At 39.6% G+C, this 20,924-nt stretch overlaps 1 protein-coding gene across 2 annotated transcripts; it reads left to right on the forward strand.

The window, feature by feature from the left end:
• The first annotated feature begins 9 nt into the window (after positions 1-9).
• On the forward strand, positions 10-20,523 carry kctd5b (potassium channel tetramerization domain containing 5b). Of its 2 annotated transcripts, XM_082543183.1 has the most exons (7): positions 10-443; positions 9,703-9,811; positions 10,492-10,583; positions 10,683-10,778; positions 11,012-11,116; positions 13,524-13,649; positions 16,514-20,523. In XM_082543183.1, exons 1-7 carry the CDS (start codon positions 120-122, stop codon positions 16,541-16,543), a joined length of 882 nt encoding a protein of 293 aa, XP_082399309.1. In that variant the 5' UTR covers positions 10-119; the 3' UTR covers positions 16,544-20,523. The 2 variants fall into 2 exon arrangements, with proteins under 2 accessions (XP_082399309.1, XP_082399310.1); XM_082543184.1 differs by lacking the exon at positions 11,012-11,116 and having other exon boundaries at positions 13-443.
• The last annotated feature ends 401 nt before the right edge of the window (positions 20,524-20,924 follow it).

Here is a 20,924-nt window from a genome sequence, read left to right on the forward strand (position 1 = left end):
TCAGAGATCAAGCCGGGGAGGGCCTCTTTTCTCTGGAATAATTTATGCAAGTGTCTGTTAGTGCTGGTGGAGTGGGTTAGTAGGAGTGGCTGAACTGAGGAGCTGGCAGTTTGCTTTGCATGAATCGCGGACTCGAAGTTTGTGGCTGCACCTCCGATATTTCCTGTGAGCCGCACAGACAGAGCCGTGCCGAGCCGAGGGCGGAGGAGGCGAGGAGAGGAATGGCAGAGAACAGCTCCGAGACAAGCGGCTCCGTTCACCGGAGATGTTTGGGCCATTCTTCGGCGGAGCGAAACGTTTCAGCTGGGGTCGGGGCTTCAAAATGGATTCGACTAAATGTCGGGGGAACCTATTTTTTAACTACGAGACAGACGCTGTGTCGAGACCCAAAATCATTTCTGTACAGACTGAGCCAAGCTGACCCCGAGCTCGACTCTGACAAGGTAAATGCTAAGCTAGCCGAGCTAGCACTCTAGTTAAGAGCAGTTTCCAAACTTTAAGTTATTTTCTACTGAATATGCTTATATTTACTAGCGTCATTAGGATGATTAATTACAGCATATATCATCTTGTTTATTCGGATCTGCGGCATTGTGAAAATCAGTGTTTATCTAGGTTCTTGGTGTTAACTCAAATTTTTGTGGCTCGCTAGCATTAGCCAGCTAAGCTAGCTAGATTCCGACAGTCAACCCATGACATACGATCTTGCTGCTAGCTTGCGTGTATCTCTTTGTTGTGTCATTTAGCACAATAAGTTATCAGATAAAGCGGTTACACCGCTATGCTGTTGAAGGTGTGGGACACTGCAGTGGGTTTTTTTCTTTTTTAAATACATAGGCTTCGCAGTGAATCTAATAAGTCGCCACAGTAGTTGGAAACTTTTCCCCATATGAGGCCGTTGCATTGCGCTGCACTCAGCGAGGTGTCAGATGTCAAACAGTAACAGTTTACAGCAAGCTTCTTATTTCCTAGTCAGTTTTCAGTACTGAAAACAAATGCTTTTATTGTGGTTGTATATAAATTAGTGTAACTACAGGAGTAAGTTTTAAGTTTGATTGGCTGTAGTCTAATGTTCATATAATATTCGAAATTTATTTTAATGATATATTGACGTGCTTTGAATGTCCCATTTCTGTCTGTGTCCCATTTCTAGCCTTTCAGTGATTGTAAAACTACTGTTGTATTTTTTTCTTTTCTTTTTCCTCTCCGTCTCTTGAGGTTTATCTGCTTCACAGCTTTGTTTGCTCTGCAGTAGTCTGCTTCTGTACACTTGGTGAAGCTCCCCTAATTAATACATAAGTCATTGTCAGGTGGGGTGCAGTGCTGCTGACAACTGGGATGAAGTCACTTATCTCCCTGAATGACCCCAGTGCTCCAGAAGGCGGCTGTTGGTCCATCTGCCCACTTATAACAGTAGTGCATGTGTGTTTAATTAAAGGCTCCCCAGCACTGTCAACCACAATGTATTACTGTCCACATACATAGTGTATTGTGCTCCATTTTACAGCTCCATTGTTCACTGTTTTCATCCACTGGAACACTTTTAGCTTTGCCCCTGCCCCCCTTTATGCTAAGACGAGACAATGGCTCATCTCGTATTTTCATGCAAATATCTTAATCTCTGAATAATCAGCTTGCTTTTTTGGTCTCTATCCTTCATGAGCAACAAATCAGTCTGTCTCAAGCCCTTGTCTTAAGTGTGTATCGCACTCTTGAGCCATCTCTGGACCTCACTCCTTGCAGACTATCTAGTTTAAGGTAACTCCCACTGCAGGGCAGATTATACCTAGGTATTACTTCACTTGGCACCGCCAACTAATTTACAAGTGACCCAGAAAAGGGGTGTGTGGCTATATCTATATATATATATATATATATATATATATATATATATATAGATATATAGATATATAGATATATAGATAGATAGATAGCTCGGCAAAGCGACAGAGCAGTGAAGAGCTCTGTTTTTGGACGAATGCAGTGTTGTTTCTCCCAGCCAAGGAAATGAGTGGTTCAGTTCTCAGTCACGCAGGCTGACGTGCTTCAGCAGGACTCTTGAGGAGAACTGCATTATTCATGTTGTTGACTGTAGCTTGTTTTGCACAGCGGGGTGGACCAGGGAGAAAGTGAAGGAAGTACTGTCATGTGTACAGCCACAACAGCTGACAATCACGCATTTCTAAATCTTGTTTTATGTAATTTTAGTCCTAGCTGTCATGCTGGAGTGATGTAGATATTAGGTTGTTTGATTTGCTGCTCAGTCATGAGCGGGCATGTAAAAATTGTCCAGTCAACAAGCTGAGTGATGCACTTTAGTGGGCAACTGTCTCACTGGCAAACTTCTTTTAATCTGCTCTGAACCTCTTGAGTAAGGGCCCAGCTTTGAGTACCACATAAATTTTTCAAGCCACCCATCACAAAGGATTCTTGTTCTTTCAGTGTCTTATTCTTTTCATATTCATATCCATTTGCAGCCTTAAGAAATTCTCCCTGCAGCATGTGAGAGAGAAAAATATGGCTGGATTCAGGTTGTGTATCATGCCTGAGCACACTGTGGGAGACGATGTAAATATTTAACGGCGAGATATCGTCTGCTCCCGCACTGTCTTCTTGCAGTAAGTGCTCAGCAGGAAGCTGCAGAGTGCTATTGACAATTTCAGGTGTGACTCCAGTCGGATTTCATCGCCTTCACTGAAGTAATGCACGTAATCCGGGAACTCGCCATTACTTTTTGCATTGTACTGCAGAGGGTTTAAAGATTCTGTAACAAAATCGGTCAGCATGGTCAGTTTTTCACTTCTTCTTCAGTTATGATGCACCTTTCATGGTTGTCTATTCGGGAGGGGGGGAAAAGTCCACGTCGCAGTGATTTCCTAGTTTTCCTAGCGTGCCCTGGACCAGCAAAGCTTTTAGTGGCCTAAAAGGAGCTTTTCATTTAATGCCAGAAGCACTCCTCAGTCATAAGTTGGTTCTGCCTTTCAGATTTGAAGATGGTAAAAAGGTGTGAAATTTCTCCTATGCTTAGCAAAGGGTTATTACTCGTGTTCAGATTATCAGCATCAAATAATGTGAAATATGAGATGGTTTCGCATAATATAGCCGTGATGCGAAGCGTGTATTATTTAAAAGACGAAGGCCTATTTGACTATGCCATTACTGCTTGTACTCCAGAGGGATTCCTGACTCTTACTTTACAAGGATCAGACTTCCACTTGGCTAAGTAGCTATGGTCATGTGACTTGGGTATCTGCTGCAACATATTTGAGCTCTGTTTCTGCCAGGCGTTTGTACTCTAATTCAGGCAGAGATGTCTTTACATTCCCTCAGAATTGCCTGACCACCTGCGCTGCTTCTACCTGTCCAACATGTATTCTTGGAATCTGTGACAGCCCATAGAACAGTATAGTAAAAATTTATCCACTCATTATTTGGAAAAAAAAAATTAAATCACACAGAGCTGAAGCAACCTATGGTGATTTATATGGAGGGGGGGAGTCTTGCTTTTTTTACCCCAAGCTCCAGGGTCTATTCAAAAAAACAAAACATAAAAACAGCCTAAATGTCATTTTTAATTTTTTAAATCCATCAGAGCAAATTAACACTGGTGGCAAAATAAGGCAGCATCATAGTAACGACCCTGTCTAACAAAATCAGACTTGGTCCTTTTATTCATGACTCTTTTGTTTTTAACTTTGCAACAGTTCATTAGGAAAAAATTGTCGTCTGGCCAGTGGGGGCCCTGCAATACACATGAACACATTATTACTATGAGTGTTTACATTTGTGCTTTTTAAAGTGATCAGATCAATGGATGTGGCGCCTGCACACTGTTTGCAGCTCTATTTATTTATTTTTATGTCTGCAATATAAAGTGGCTCAGGTGAAGGTGGAAATTGCTTCCCCCCCCCCCCCCCCCCCCGCCCCCCCGTATGTGTTTGTTCGTTCCTGTTCACTAGCATAAGTCTGTATGAAATTTACCGCTATGTATAATATGCGCTGCTGTTCCTGAAGTGATGATGCAGTGTTTTCACGCACACCTAATTTTTTTTCTCAGAAGCAAACGTGCAGCGACTTGCAATTTTTATTTATTTATTTTTTTTCAGTTGAATGAAGGATTGATTTTCAGTGTTAATGTGTCTGCAGAAAACCTTATTTGGCATCATGTGTACGAAGGGTTGGGTCACTGTGGTATTTCCTGTTGAAGGATATGTACTGTGTGTAGAAAGAATGATAAGGTTCATACAATACACTTCCCTCTTCTGTGAAGCCCGCCCTTCTAATTGACTTTTGTTTACCTAAATGTTTACTTGTCTGAGGTCATTGTCAGACCAAAAATAATAATGAAAAAAAAAGTATGCGGTTTCAATATTTCTTAAATGTGGTTTAATTGGTTCCTTATTGGTCTTGCATTTTCATTTAATTGAAGAAACATCAAGAATGTATAATTGAGGTTTGACTTTTTCATTCTGCAATTTCAGCGTCTTTTTCAACTTTCTTCTTGATTTCTCATTTCTGCCCGTCTGCTGTGCATCCTAGCAGCAGCCGTCCTCTGTTTCACTCACTGTCCACACCCCTTTGTTTGTTGCCCAGTGCTCCCCAGCCTGGGCCCCCGGAGACAGTCTTTTGTTTTTAATTAAAAACACGCTCCTCTTTGTGCACACAGGCTCATATCAGAACCCCCTTAACCATACGAAGCGGGTCACTGTGACCACCTCCAATCTCCCCATAAATGTATGCATACCCACAGGGCCAACCCCACCGAGCTCAGGGGTTTCATGCGGCCTCATAGTGGAGCTTACAAATATGCAGCAAGTTTACAGAAGTGTATGCTCGTGCCCTCGTGTTTCAGGAGTATGCAATTTTTCAGTTAAAGCTGCTGATAACTTTTGGTATGTGTGTCAACACCAGGCTTATTTGTATAGTGCATACAACATAATGTTGACTTTCATAGTAGGTGAGCACAGGTGTTACTAATAACACAAACAATAGCCATGTTTTTCAAGTCACTCAATGAGCCAATTTACACAATACCAGGAACCCTGAAACCAAATCAGCTAAATGGAACCAAGCCATCTTTTTGTTTATTGGGTAATGTGATGATGATCTGAGGAATGGGGGGTGGGCTGGGGGATGCTGCACACATGTAGTTTCATAATGCTTTTCAGCTCTCTTCAGTTCAGTTGTACCATACACGTGAACGTTCACAAAAACAACCTGCTGTGGGTGTTGGTGGTGGTATGACACACACCGTAACTTTTGGACTATTTTTTTTGTTTTGTTTTTTTATATAACCCTTTTTTGCAAGTGTCCTGGCTGTGGTAGGCAGCAGTGAATCTCCCTCTTCACCCATTTTCTACACAGTTCTCCAAAATTCTTGTTGAGATGTGTTGTCATAGAGTCACTGCAGTCAAAGTGAAACTAATGTTGAATATACCTCATCTCAGTGCCGACATGTTGACCAGTCAAACACAGGTGTAATCACTGAAATGGTAGTTGACCGTAAGTGTTGCAGTTGTCTTCTTTCAGCTCCTCCCTTTAGCGGTTGTCACAGCGGATCATCTACCTCCATCTAACCCTTCTCTGTCACACCAACCATCATTTAAAGTCTCCACTGTGTTCTGTGCACTCCTACCTTCACTCTTAATCCCTTCAAACGTGCATCCCCCCCTCTCCTCCTCCTCTGTCTTCAGCAAGCGGTAGCACACTTTCTGCTGGTACGCAGCTGGTCAAAGCACCGGTCACTGTGTTAAACCAGTAGTTTTTCCAACTACAAAAAGTCAAAGTAGTTACTGTGACATAATGACCCCACAGGTGTGGTTCAAAAAGCAAGAATAGTTGTTTTGTTGCTTGCAAAGATCTGACATGAAAAATTGCATGATTGTGGATGGGAAAGAAAAAGGAAAAAACAGCTCAGTTAAATCATAAATGTTGAAACACTTTTGTGGCTCTAACAAAGGTGCGTCCACACAGGAAACAGTTCACTCATCGTTCACTGCTTGAAAGCTAACGATGAGTCGCTAACGGACATTCCGGTCTTTTTTTAGGACCTGCCAGCTTCATGTCACCAATAATTTTTTTTTCTTGTTTTTCTTTTAGTCACTGCTGTAGCCACTTGAAGTCGCTAAATATCTTTGATGTTCTTTGGTCTCTGGTCACTGCATTTCTGTAAAACACTTCCTGTATAGATGCAGCTTATACTTTATTTATGGTATTGCGAATGTGTCACATTCGAATGCAGGTGATATAGCCTCAATATTATGTCACAATAGAAGGGGGGGGGGAACTGAAGACATTTGCAGACGGCAACATTTAGAAGTGTAAGTAAATGTAGGGTATTTTCCATCCTTCATCTCCAGTCAGCTGCTGTCATTGATGACAGCTTCCTAATTTAAATTAAGGTGGCAGCAGCATTATCATGTAACATTGTTGGACACATTATATCCAGTGGCAGCATACATCAAATATAAGCACAAAATGAGCCTCTAAATTTTAACTACAAGCATAAAAGAATTGCCTAAAATATCGTTTAATGGTCAATGTCAATGGTAACTTTATTGTCCCTAATGGGAAATTGAGTTGCAGTATGTCCGTACAAACAAACAAACAAGTTTATTTTTTCGTTTAGTAGTAACTAAAGTATTTTAACTCTTCGGGAGCTGCACAATAAAACTGAACAATGTTTTCTACCTGGGAATTTGTATCATGGGTTTGTGCATCACCACCTGCTAGCATCTCCTCTATCATAGCCTGATTTATACTAAACGGTGTGTCTTTTGCCTCAAGTTTGTTTTTTCTGCCTTCAGCATGAACAGTTTTCTTGCACGTTTTGCAGAGTGTTCTGCTTTATAGGATGATATACTAAATCATGCTTGAAGGCTGACATGGCAGCTCTTGCGGTTCTCTGACATACCCAGGCTTTTCTTGTTGTTGCGTGCACTGGTGAGCATAAATACATGGCATTGCTATAACAATGACATAGTGATGTTTTTATATCCCCTAAAACTTTATACCAGTATTATTGGGAACAATGTGATATGAAACTGGGCTAATTTTCCTATGAAGAGCCTACAGAGAGAGGTTTTCAACCAATGAAAACATGCTCCTTTGCATTCCTGCAAAATCCGAACGTTGGTCAATGTGGGTTATACTGTGCTTTCATCCATCCATCCATCTTCTTCCACTTCATCCAGGGCCAGGTCGCGGGGGCAGCAGCCTAAGCAGAGAAGCCCAGACCTCCCTCTCCCCAGCCACCACCTCCAGCTTATCCGGGGGAACACCAAGGCGTTCCCAGGCCAGCCGAGAGATATAATCTCTCCAGCGTGTCCTGGGCCTGCCCCGGGGCCTCCTCCTAACCGTGGGACATGCCTGGAACACCGCGCCCAGGAGGCATCCTTGTCAGATGCCCGAACCACCTCAGCTGGCTCCTTTATATGTGGAGGAGCAGCGGCTCTACTCTGAGCCCCTCCCGGATGGATTAGCTTCTCACCCTATCTCTAAGGGAGAGGCCAGCTCATTTCCGCCGCTTGTATCCGCGATCTCGTTCTTTCGGTCACTACCCACAGCTCGTGGCCATATGTGAGGGTAGGGACGTAGATCGACCCGTAAATTGAGAGCTTCGCTTTTACACTCAGCTCCCTCTTCACCACGACGGACCGGTGCAGCGTCTGCATCACTGCGGCCGCAGCACCAATCCGTCTGTCAATCTCCAGCTCCCTTCTCCCATCACTCGCGAACAAGACCTCGAGATACTGTGCTTTCATTGAGTGCTAATTGGTGAGTGGGTCACAACAGGAAAGGAGTTCACCAGAAATGAAAGAAGTGAGAAGAAAACGGTGGGGAAATCAAAAGATAATTTTAATGAAAAGATAAAAAAAATTTAAGTATGAAAGTTACAAAGAGTGGCTGCTGGGTTTTGTTGTTGTTGTTGTTGTTGTGTGTTTTTTGTTTTGTTTTTTTAAACACTTGGTTTCACTGGAGCTTTGTGTATGTCTATAACTTTGCTCTTCTCCACGGTTTGGCTCACAAACCGGTTGTACTACATATTTTTGTCACTGTCCCCATCTGACAACCAACTCGCTGCCTCTGGTAGGCGGTCGTCTGTAGCCACCCACGCACCCACACGCTGAACCATAGTTTCCCCTTTTAAATTTAACAGTGAACCATTGTAGTAAAAGGTTTTCTTGGCAAATTGGGGGTGTTTGCATGTAGTTTAGACAAAGACTGACATTATACTTTCCTGTCATTTCTGACTGATCTTAAACTGCGTTTCAAGCTTGAGTGATGCACAACTTAAAAGAACAGGTTGAAGGTGTTTTTATCACTTTTTTTCCTTTTGCAGAATAGCAATGATAATCTGAAGGAGAAAGTGGAAAAACATATGTTTTTTTTTGTTGTCGTTGTTATTTCTATGAAACTCCAATGAAGATCTGCAGTGGGACATTTGTGCAACTGAATAGATAGATGGAGCTTAAGCTTCACTATGAAAGCCAAACCATCGCGTACAGAGTTATGTGGATGGCTGTGATGAGTTGCGTCCTCCATAAAGGCGTACCTCTATACGTGCTTAATCAGTGACTGTGGACTTGTAAGAATCTGACACGGAGCACTGAGACCAGAATAGAGCTCCACTGGGCTGTGGTGGAGTATTTTTTGCCATGGAAAAGGGGTCATCCAGCCAAGAGGGCTTAAAGATTCATTACAAAAGAAACTGCACTGGGACATTTTCTCATTATTGAAAATATTAATGGGTTACAAAATGAATTCCTCTCTGCACGATGAACTATCTCTGATTCATGTAGTGTCCTGAAATTTATGACTTATTGCCGGTGTGTTCTTGGGCAAATAATGTCAGAAGCAGCATAAACCAGTAATTTGCTCGGATTGTCCCCTGAAGACACATGAGCAACTGTGTCTCAGAAGCGTTTGAAGACGAGCTCAAAATATGCTCAAGGCCTTTCCTCTGTGCTGAGTATTTCATTGAATGTTACAGCACATTTTACTCACTAAATATGGCATTGTATTGAACAGCTTGTAGATTCAGTCTGGCTATTGGACAGCTGTACAGACTGTCTTTTATATTATGTGTGAGGCCAACTGTGTAACGGCCCAGACTAGGCTAATTTCTGGTTTTAAGCCAAGGTGCTTTCTCCTGGTCACTGTGGTGGGTTAGCCCTGCGGTTCAAAATCTTTTTCTGTTCTGCTCTAATTGTTTTAGCCGCTTCTTCCCTCATGAGACGAAGACAGTCTAATCACAGAAATAGGGGAATACCCAGTGGTTGTGAAGGAATCGGGATCAAACCCAAGGCCTGTGGGAATAGCACAGTGATATCCCAGAGTGCTTGTATGTGTGGCTCTGTGTGTGCATGTCTTCTCAACCAATGTGGCGATTGTAAACGCAGGAGTGTTTACAATCTCATCCCATGAGTTTTGTTCACTGATGTGCAGTGGGTGTTGTTTGTGCTCAGATTATGTTTCACTTGAAAGTACACACTGGCTCATGAAAAACAAAAAATCCTTTCAATGGACAAATGTCATTTAATGAAGTTGTGTCATATCTATGGGAGAGTTTTTAAATATATTAAAACAATCCTAAATTTACCTAAAATGCTTGTTTGGATTTTTAAAAAAATACAAAACAATGATTGCAGTTTCTGTTTTTTCTAATAACTGTACCTTTTTGTCTCTTTGATTTTTTTGCAGGATGAAACTGGTGCCTATCTCATAGACAGAGACCCCACGTACTTCGGGCCAGTGCTTAACTACTTAAGGCATGGCAAACTGGTGCTCAACAGGGACTTGGCAGAGGAAGGTAATGTCTCTGTGGAACATGAAGGAATGCTTCAATTTAATCAAACTCGTGCCAAATATTTTAAACAATAGTGATGATCATTACGCTAAGCACCCCATGGGAATTACTATATGTAAGGCTAATTTTGGGATAATAATTCCCTTAGAAAGTGATTACAGTGGTGCACTTTTGCCCCTCTTGTAAAAACCCAAACTCACTCAATGTTCAGCACATGAAGATGACCCAAAGAGAGCATTTGGATAACAAGATTTATAAGGTTTCAATTAGTAAACTTGCAAAAGCTTCATTAGTCGTTGCCTGTTTGTCTCCCAAATATTTGTTTTTGCATTGCAGCACTCACTAGGTGTAGCTGATCGCAAATAAATATTTTGTGCTATGCTGAAAACCTTGTGATTGCTTTAGATAATGGCACACTGCCTCGACTGCTCCTAGTTTGGAAGATGCTGACTTGTCTGCAAACACTGGCAAACTTGTCGCCAAGCAGTTGTGAAGCTTGGAAAAAGTAAAGTGGAAACTGAATATTTGCTGTCAAAGTAAAAGTTGCACTTTTTGAGATGTGCTGGTTGTAGAGCTAAGGCACAAACATTTTCCTTTGCTGGTTTGCTTCAAAGGATGCTTTGGAGTGTTTGTTGTCCAGTAGAATGTCTGTCTGAGATCCTTTGCCTTATTTCTTGTTTTAGGAGTTTTAGAAGAAGCCGAATTCTACAACATCACATCATTAATAAAGCTCATCAAGGACAAGATCAGGGAACGCGATTGCAAAACATCACAGGTACATGGATTTATGTGACGTTTCAATGGATTTCTCAATAATTGTAATGCCCGCCTTTTTAAAAAAATGAATACATTATGTGCTCATCCTTGCTCTCAGGTTCCAGTAAAGCATGTTTACCGGGTGCTGCAGTGCCAGGAGGAGGAGCTCACTCAAATGGTGTCCACCATGTCTGACGGCTGGAAGTTTGAACAGGTAAATCTCCCACAGTGTCCCAGCGACAATCGTCCTTCCATGTGCTTCACCCACCCCGCTATGCTCACGTTGACCCAGAAAGGGCAATTGTCCACATTGGAAATGGTTTAAAAATATATAAATAAATAAATGATTAAAAAGAAAAGAAAAAAGCCAAACAGCAAATCACATCTTTCTCAATGTCCGCATACATGATCCGGGCATCCCTTCTGTGCTCTGATTGGTTGTTGCAGCTTGTCAGTATAGGTTACGGGCGGGCCCACCAGTCAGAGTTTCTGCTGATTGTGTCAAGGGAGGTGAAGGGAGAGGAGTCTGCTTTGCCAAACAACAGCGGAGAGGTGTGTCCCACGAATCTCTGTCCACGGGCTGGTCACTGCATGATCCCCATGTTGTCCGTACACACCCCGTTGGCCATTGTTTGTCCCAAGTAGACACGTAGCCATCGGTTAATTTTTCAGTTGATAATTTTCCGTTTTCATGTATACTGCTTGCTCACCAGTGAGGCTAAGAGACCCTGACACCTTTTTGTTTTTTGTCCTTTTTTGTCTTGTCTTGTTTTGTTTAGTTTTGCTTTACTTTAGTTTTTGTCGTTCTGTATTCAGTATGTCAGCAGCTTTATCTGTTTTGCTTTGATGTAGTCACTTTTGGAGGAACTGAGGGAGGTGGGCGCTGGAATCTAGTACTGGTTGTTTAGAAGTGCAGTGTTGCTTTTATCTGCCGTTTAGGTAATCTTCTTTGTAACTGATTTTGTCGAGCATTACAAGGGAATCCAGATGGAATATTGAAATTATGACAAAGGTTAATTTTTTATTTTTTTCTTCAAAGAGAAACCGCATGTTTGGGTGTTTGGAGTCCGTGTAATGTGTGACTGAATCTCTCTGCAATGTGGGATCATTGGCTCTCCCATCAGAGCTGAAAACCCACTAATCTCCTTATACCCGTCAGATGGGGAAACTCCAAAAAAACAAACACTCCCAATGCAAAGCTTAAAGCTCCACCATCAGACGAGGAGAGTCTTCTAGGACACGCTCCAATTATATAAATCTAATTTGTTGTTTAACTGATGGTTCACTGAGCTGTGTGCCAAGTGGAATCCAAGATAACTAGTTGAGATTATTTGAGGGGTGCTTTGTTTTTTTTGCTGTGATAATGTTGGAGAGCTCGCTAACAACAACAAGTCTGTGGCAGCAGGGCTAATGAGGCGATGCATGTCTGAACATGCACACCTGGGTACAGACTGTATACATGCAGCCTGCAGTACACACTCTTAATGTTCAACAGCAAAAGCGGATGAACACGAAATCAAATCCAGAAGTAGCCGTTTCTTCTTTTTGTTGTTTATTTTATTTTTTATGTATTTGGGTTTTTTTAAATCTCACTTGGTCATTCCTTTATTTGTCCCCTTGTGTCCTTTTGGTTTTTGTTTAGACTGATGTGACTGGGAAAGAGCAGAAATTATTGCCATGTTTTTTAAGACTGCTGTAGAAAGGTTTTATTTGTAGGCTCTTTTGCTTAAACCAAGGTGCTGTGGTTTCGTTGAGGTTTTCATTTGGTTCAAATTGTACTGGCCTACTTCAACTATCAAGTGTTGAGTAAGCCCTTGAGACAAAACAAGACCAAAAAACAAACCATTAAAGTGGACCCATTATGTTTGCTTATACCCTCCCTTTAAGCCAGCTTTCTTCTGATTGGCTGCCTCTCACAAACTGAAGGTTTTGATGGGGCTCGGTTAAGCCTGATATGACCCTTTTAACAATGTTGCCTTTGCTTGAGCCTTTGTAGTTGAAGCTTGATATGTTTATTAAGCTGGAAGTAAAAGAAAAGCATAATAGGTCTGCTTTAATGAGAGTACAGCCCAACAACAGCAACAGTGTGACGATTGCAGCATTAGTGAAAACTCCAAACATTTGCCATTCGCATTATAGAAACGCTCAATGGGGCAAGGGTCAAATCTTGTGTCAAAGAGCTTTAAAATGGATCTGAATTGTTGGATGGAAGTGAGTCTGCGGTTTTCTCTTTGTAGGAGATGCTAAGCCTGGTCCTGTCAGTCCACCATTCCCCAGTGATTTTTATTTTAAATTTATTTATTCATTTTTTCACCTTCAATCAGCATGTTGCTTCCTGTGATCCGTCCCTTGCACTCGTATTCTGTCAGTAACTATCTGCTGTTCATCCTTTTCTTTGTTTTTTTTTTTATTTCTACAGTCTTAATTTGTGAACCACAGATTATATTTTCTTTAGTTTCCTTTGAGCTTTCCCATGTTTTATGTTGAAATCAGTGCTGGCATGTCTGCAGGTCCTGAGATCACGAATTCTTTTTAAATATTTTTTTATAACAACTCTCAGATTTTCAGTGTAGCCTTTTTCAAAATGGCTAGCTTTAACATTTGAAATGGCACACCCTGTTGCCCTCAGTGCACCATATAATTGTGCAGCTTTGCCATATTGAGATTAAATCTGACCACGGATCTGTTGTGTCACTCCCAAGCCTGTCCTACATTGCTGTCTACCTAGTAAAGGCGCTAAATGTGATGTAACTAACTCCGGGTTAGGCTTTAGGGTTTTACTAAGAACTGAGGCAGCTTAAATTTAAGGACTCTCTGTGCTCCCTGTTTGGTTTTCCACCTGTTTTACATTAGTATAAGGTATCCCTCCTTGTGTTTTCCCACCACGAGTAACCCAGATTTTTGCCTTTTATCAGTCTAATTCTAATTCTTCGTCTTTGCTCTGCTCTCATCTCTCTAGCTCGTCAGCATCGGCTCCTCCTACAACTACGGAAACGAAGACCAAGCTGAGTTCCTGTGTGTAGTCTCCAAGGAGTTGCACAATCAATCATACGGGACAAACAGTGAGCCCAGTGAGAAGGCTAAGGTAAGTGCGTGAAAGGACTTGTTATGAGTCCATAGCAAACATCGGTGAAAGATGGCCTGTGCTGGATGCATGTACATTCCTCCAGGGAGCTGAGAGCACATCTACTACTTTCTTGATGAAAACTCCCTGTAAAGGAATGCATTGTGCTGCTTTTTTTTTTTATTTTGTTGACTAACCAGAAAATTGACGAACAGAAAAACCACAAGCAACCGTAGAAAAAGAACTAATAATGGAAAAATATTACAGAGAGTAATTATTTCAGTTGAGGCATAAGCAGAACTTTGTCTTCACATCACGTAGACAAACTAAATTTAACCTGCTGTTGAAATTTCTGTTAAATTTGACCTGAAGTCTAAACTGTGTAATCCAGCTCTGGGCATTAAGATGGCACAGGTTTGTGCTGCTACTGGCAAAGTGTCTTTTAAATTTTCTTTTTTTATTATTATTATTATTATTTTTAATTGGGGTAATAGTGGCCCACTCCTTAGAGGAAGCAGCACATGAAGACTAATATTGTTACGCCTGTATTTATGGTTTTATTTTCCTGATTATTAAAGAGATTAGAGGCTGTCAGAGCATATTTGAAGCAAATGTAGACTGTAGAGATTTTACTGTGCTCTATTCATTTAGTCTCTCCAGGGGCATCCTATCCAAATCAAGATCTTATTACTGGTTTTATATTCTGTTCATTATTTCTCAGTCCATTTTGTTATGTAGCTATTTTTTTGTTTGGGACATAATATCTAGATTTAACATCCAAAACAAGGGAACTGACCTTGGTTGGGAAGGTGTCCTTGGATTATGTTTTTGTGTCACTCTGACGCACTTCACATTGTTGATTTAATGATAATCCCCTTTGATCCGTTGTTAGTTTTACTTTTCACCTTGTTCTCCTTTTTCACCTTCATTCATTTTCATTTCTTTTACAACATGCCTTTCTTGTCTTCTTCTGTGCTGTCTGCATGCTGCATGTTGCTCAGAGCGAGGACGAAGAGACGGATTATGAAATGAATGACTCTGATTAGGGTTGAGCACTTATGACTCACTGGTGAGCGCTCAACTGCTCGTAGTCCTTCCCAGCACACCTCCTTAGTTTTTCCTTCCTCCCTTTTTCCAAGATGCCTTTTTAACGCTCCTCAAAATGTTTCACATTTGTTTTCAAAGACGGCGAGAGCTGAGCTCTTATAAGAGACAAAAGTCCAATGATAGAATCAAGGTTACAAATCAGCTTTGGACATTGGAGTCTGCAGGCCAAAGCTGGATCAAAAGCCTCACTGCTCCTGCTGAGGCAGGAGACTTTATTGCAGGTGAAGCTCTCTTTGAAACAAATGGAGCTCTTCCCATCTGCTTTCAGACCCCTGTAATTATTGACATGCTCACAGCATTGGTTAATGCTGAATCATCAACTGCTGCATTTTGACTCATTCTCCCTGAGAATGACATTGAAAGAGATGGGTGGGCTGGTGTGCACCCTCTGCCCTTTCTTTGTCATAAATAGCTGTAGGTTACAATGGTTTTATTTGTTTTTAAGTCAGACCACTCGTGTGTCTGTGCTATGCTGGTTTTTAATAATTAAAGGTGGGAATTTCGATATTACTGGCACATTTTTATGCATCAAAAGAAAAGTAAAAATCACATTTCACAAGGAAATAATTCCAGTAATGATTTGTCCTTGCAAAATATATTTTCTTCCCAAAATACTTAAGAAATGAAACCAGTTAAACAGCAGGTATTTTCTTCTTAATGTGCCTCACATTGAATTACATAAATTTTAACTCAGGAGAAATGACTCAAAGGTTTGATCTGTCCTCTGAAATTAGGAGGGGAAAAGTTCCCACCTGCCTGTCAAAATCAGCACTTTTTTAAAACTTTAATATATTTTAAAAAGGATGTACATTTTTTTTAACCTTTTTTTAAAATTTTGTAAAATGTTAAAAAAATACAATTCAAAATATGTAAAAGAAGGTTGACGTTTTACACTTTTTAATTTCCTGTATTTTCACAGTATTTTTGAGCCCTCGTAACCTTTCTAATACAGCTCAGTCGATAGCCACGTGAAATCAGAGCTGAAACACATTTAAGCTCTTAAAAAACTTGAAAAATCAACTTCACTCCCACTCATGGTGTCACAGTTTCAAGCCAAAATCTCATTTTTGCTCAGCATTAGTTTTTCTCTGACCAGCTTTGGGCATCAATATCACAGGATATTACTGCATCAACAGTAAATGAGGTACCCTCGATGTTTAGTCCATTTTCTCAAAATTCACTGAAGGAAATGTCAGAGATTCTTCGTTTTAAAAACACGGGTGTTTACATGTGTTCTTTAGGTCTTGAAGAAATCCTTAAAATCCTCAAAGTATGAGCATGTGTCACAGATCACAAATCTCTTAGGGTCTCTGAAAAGTCTCACAGTATGAAAGGAAAACTGTGGCTTCATTCGATACAGTGACATTATTCTACAGAAGCCCAAAGTCTTTCTGAGGCCGACCCTATCATTTACAATTAACATTTTGAGCAACTGCTGCTTTTCTAGTGTTGTGGGGTTGTTACATTAACAGAAAAAGGGGGGAAATAGGGGGATGGAAGTGGTTAATGTCAAAAAAATTTAAAACCAGAATGAGTGAGAAGACTTGAAAGTAGAAGATAAAGACTCTTTACTACTTTTACTCGTGCAAGCGTTTCCTTTTTCTTTGCACCCTAATCGGTGTGTTTGTTTCAACCATCTTGTGCTTTAAGTGTGACAGACACTGTGACATTAATAAAGAGGTAGATCGGTGCTGGGGGACACTAAAAGTGACTGAACTGCTGCAGATTGTGTAGTGTTGAGCATTTTTGCTGATTATCTAATGTTTCTGTCTTTGCAGATTCTTCAGGAAAGGGGTTCCCGGATGTGAGAAGGACTCAGTATTATGAGCTCCAGGTGTTATGATGCAAACATATCATCTATGTGGAAGAACGTGTGGCACAATGGAGATTTAAAGTGGGGTGTGCATTTATTTTGTTTTCCCTCCAATTTCTTTCTTTTTTTTTTTTTTTTTAAGTTTTTTGATGTAAATAAGTCTGTTTACTGACAATTTGTGCCTGTACATTTAAACTGGACCTTTTTATTAAATTAGCGGCAAGTTTTTTTTGTTTCTAACTGAAAGTAAAGAATTGTAATCTACAAATGTTTTATGCTATAACAAATGGCCGCCATCATATAAGGCCAACGATTCACTCAGGGTCATCTGTTGAGTTAATTCTTATATCCTCCAACTCAAGGGTCTGGTAAGGGATCAGTATGGTCTTTATAACTCCGAGTATCAAACACAAAAATCATTGTTTCAGAGATTTTAAAGAAGGGAATTGCTGTATTTGCTCAACGGCTGTGAGTCAGGCTAATAACATAAAATTGAGCCCAAAAGCAAACTGGTTAAAAATGTTTACCCAAAGACTTCAGTTTCACTGAGATTTATGATCATGAGGACCTCAAATGCACTTTTTTTTTTCTTTTAAATTTCCCAGTAGTAATTATAAAAAAAAAAAAAAAAAAAAAAAAAAGGAATGATCACCTTAGAGTACAAGAAATCTTGACTGTAGATAAAGGGGCATTAGGTAATCAGAGGTAGGAAATGACCTATAATAAACATGTTGCAAAGCAATATACTTTATAAAAATATATACTTCAGGTAAAAGTATACTACTAGTGTACTGTATCTTCCATCTTTAGTAACCCAGTTAGATTGAGGTGCTTTTTTTTTTTTTTTTTTTTTTTTTTTTTTTTTGTGCTGTTAGGTCAAATTGACTCTTTGCTTGAAAGTCAACTATTCATATTTGAACTCTGACCCTCTACTGCTTTTAGTTTATATAGTTTGCTTTTCTAGGGAGTTTAAAATAATCCAAATATTCCCATGAATTTAATAGAACTATATGTAGCGTGAGTCTGACAGATATATCTGCATTTATGACAACTAATACCTGAAAATTAAAGAAGAGACCAGAGAAGCACCCTTCAGCCATGTTAGCAGTTTTGATGTTGCATACTTTGTCCACCAGAGGGCACTGCAACTTCGCTGGAGGCAACATAGCTGCAACCAGCTGATTTGAGCGTAAGAGTGATTGCATAAGTTTCATGGATCTGAAAGGGGAAACAAATTGTCTGATTAATTGAAATGTTGATATATTTTTTTGATTTAGTTTTTTTAACTATTGGTCGGGCTCTAGATGCTAGTCGCCTTCTGGTTCTCACAGTGCCCAAAAACTTTTTTTTTCCTTTTTTTTTTTTTTTTTTTTTAATCATTGCTCCAAAAAATCCACTGAAATTGTGAGCAGGTTTAGAAAGGTTTAGAAATCATGTGGCTAGTTGACATTATGGGTGAGCAGAGGCAAACACAGTTGTTTACGTCCTGTCACAGCCTTACATGATGGATAGGCACACACTTCCTCCAGCTGGCGGATGTAGTTCAGTCAAAGAAAATAGTTCCTGCAAAAAACATGGTTTGTGTAATTTTTAAAAAAAAAAAAGTTTTAAATTTTTTAATACCCGAGTCGCATTAACGCTGACTTCTATTTCTGAGTACCACGTCATGAGTTCCATTTAGTTATAATTATATTCAAGAGGTTGCAGACTTGATGTATCTCAGACTGTGGAACAGTTTTGGCTGTATCATTTGATTTTTAAGCTGAACTGTCCCCCTTTTTTTGTTTTTATTTATTTATTTTTTATTTAAGTTATTATACATTCAGGAATTCCTCTTGCCTTTTTAAAGATTAAGAGTGATTACAGTTGCTCTGTTTTCTGTTAATGTGGACCTGTAGTAATATAAAGACTTTGAAAGGCTCTTAAGCGTAAGTTTGCATTAATTAGAATTTTCTTAGAAATGTCTGAAGTTTTAAACTATTTGAGACCTCATGTTCATAAATCTAAAGTTAACTGGTAAAGTCCTCAGGACAATGGTGACTCCCCCTTCCCCGCTGTTGTCTGAGTTATCCTTAGATCGTTTATTTCATATGTTTGAGGGAACATCGTTTGAGATCGTTTTTTAAGGGTTGTTTTTTGTTTTGTTTTGGGTTTTGTTTCATTTTTTGTTTTGGGTTTGTTTGTTTTTTTGAGGGGAAGTATTTGCGGCGTTTGGGGACTGGAACTGTTCGAAGGCAGCGGTGAAGGACTTTGTTCATATCAAGATTTTGTTTTCATGTAAATAATCCAAATTCAATATTAATATTTAACACTTAGGAAAACTGCACGTTTTGTACACTGTATAGAAAACACAGCTTCAGGTGGAAGTTGTTTATACTGGATCTTTAAAAAAACAAAACAAAAAAAACGAGAAAACCTTGGCTTCTGTTTTTTGCATCGTTTGTACAGGACTAGAGATTTCGGAGTTGGGGTTTAAAAAAACTAAACAAGGAAAAAAAAGATACTCTGTAAGGCGTCTTTCACTGACAACATGCCTGGAACATGTTTTGATAACCAATAACAAAGCTATACTTGGCTGGCTATGAAGTTGACTGTTACGTTTCAGAAAAACAAAAACAAAAATGTATTTTTTTTTTCTTGCAGTGTGATAAGATTTCTTAGCTGTTATTTTTATTTTTAATTGTGTAGATTTTCATACACAGCATTACAAGCACTACAGTGGGAAACACTGTGCACACTGCTTACAGCCTGTAATGCTGGTAATGTAAATACTGCCTTTTAGAACACTTTTTTTTTTTTTTTTTGAATAGAAAGTTGTTTTCAGGTTTTGATGTGTGGTTTTGATAGGTTGGATATTTCATTCACATGTTATCATTTAGTGTTGCCTTTTTTTCCCCTCTTCTCCCGGTGACCAAAATCCAATGTCTTATGTGTATTGAACACATCGATCTTAGTGTCAGGGATGAGTAACTTTTCTTAATGCTGGCACACTTTGTACATATAGACTTGTTAACGACACACAAACCTCCATTTACTCACACGTATACACTCGACTTAAGACCGTTTTTATATTGTCGGGAGGAAACGAGTATGGATGCATGTTTTTAAATATAGAAATATATACACACACACACACACAAGGGCTTTTAAAGTGCAAAATTTGAGATCTGCAAAGAGGTTCAATCAGAGTAGACTGGATTTCCTGCCAGAGCTAGGCTATGTTTACATTTGCTATAGTATTCTGAAGCCTTCCGATTATTTACCGTCTTGCACTCCCTCACACACCTACTTGTGTGACCGCACCAATGGCAACTAGCACTCCCCATAAGCTAATATTCACTCTGACATGCTGACAAATGTTGAGATACTCCATCCATTTTTAACAGCCAGTGCTTGAGCGTTGCAGACAATCTTGCTTTCGCCCCCTTTCTTCTTAAATTTGATGAAATGTATCTGCGTAGGCTAAGAGCTAAGGTTTATACAAGTCTCTTTTGAGACCTTTTTTTTTTAAGTGTTTTTGTGTTTGATTTGCTTGGTTTGGTTGTAATCTCATTTAAAATGCTCTGTTCAGAAGTGTTCAACGCCCCCTCTACTTGAGCAGCTACATTACATTGAATGCCCTTCAGACAGGTTGTCTGGTTTAGAATCTGGGATAATCTTTTATGTGATGGACAAACTTATCAAATGTGTAGCCTGATCCTTTTAAGTGCCCAGTTTGTTTTGCATTCAAGTCATAAACCACAAATCACTGTAATGCATGACTGATGATGATGATCACACTTGTAATCAGAGGGAATGAATGTGTCATTTTTCCTCGATCTTAACAGTTACATTAATAAGGTTCTCATATCACTACATAGATCACTTCTATATGATCTTATGCAATGTTAAAAATATACAAACTGAGTATGACGGTTAAGGGGATAGATCTATATGGTCTTGCATAGGGTAAACCCAATAAAATGTTGTCATTCATATCTGTCTTTTTTTATTATTTATCTTCTGGCTCTTCGAAGTTACTATAATTTAAAGGAAAAAATAAAAAGAAGAAGGGGAAAAAAAAATATATAAATATAAATAAAAATTAAAAGCACCGTGCTCTTAAACTTTTGCAAACTATAGCAATGAATGGATAAAGTGGCGACAACAAATCGTAATATGTGATAATGGCGACCTCTTGAGTCGAGTCACGAAAGGAATAGTTGTCGTTGAGTAGTCGAAAAATATGCCTGTATAAATATAGACGACGGGGGGGAAAAGTTTTCGTTTATACCTAAAATTAAATTATCCGAAATTGGTCTTTTAGACGTATCGCTCATCTTAACTCTTTGGTAACTGCGCATAAAATATTTTAATCTCGTTGACAGTCGTAGGTT

Source organism: Aulonocara stuartgranti (assembly GCF_965226115.1).
Source record: "Aulonocara stuartgranti genome assembly, chromosome: 8".
NCBI classification, from domain to species: Eukaryota; Metazoa; Chordata; class Actinopteri; order Cichliformes; family Cichlidae; genus Aulonocara; species Aulonocara stuartgranti.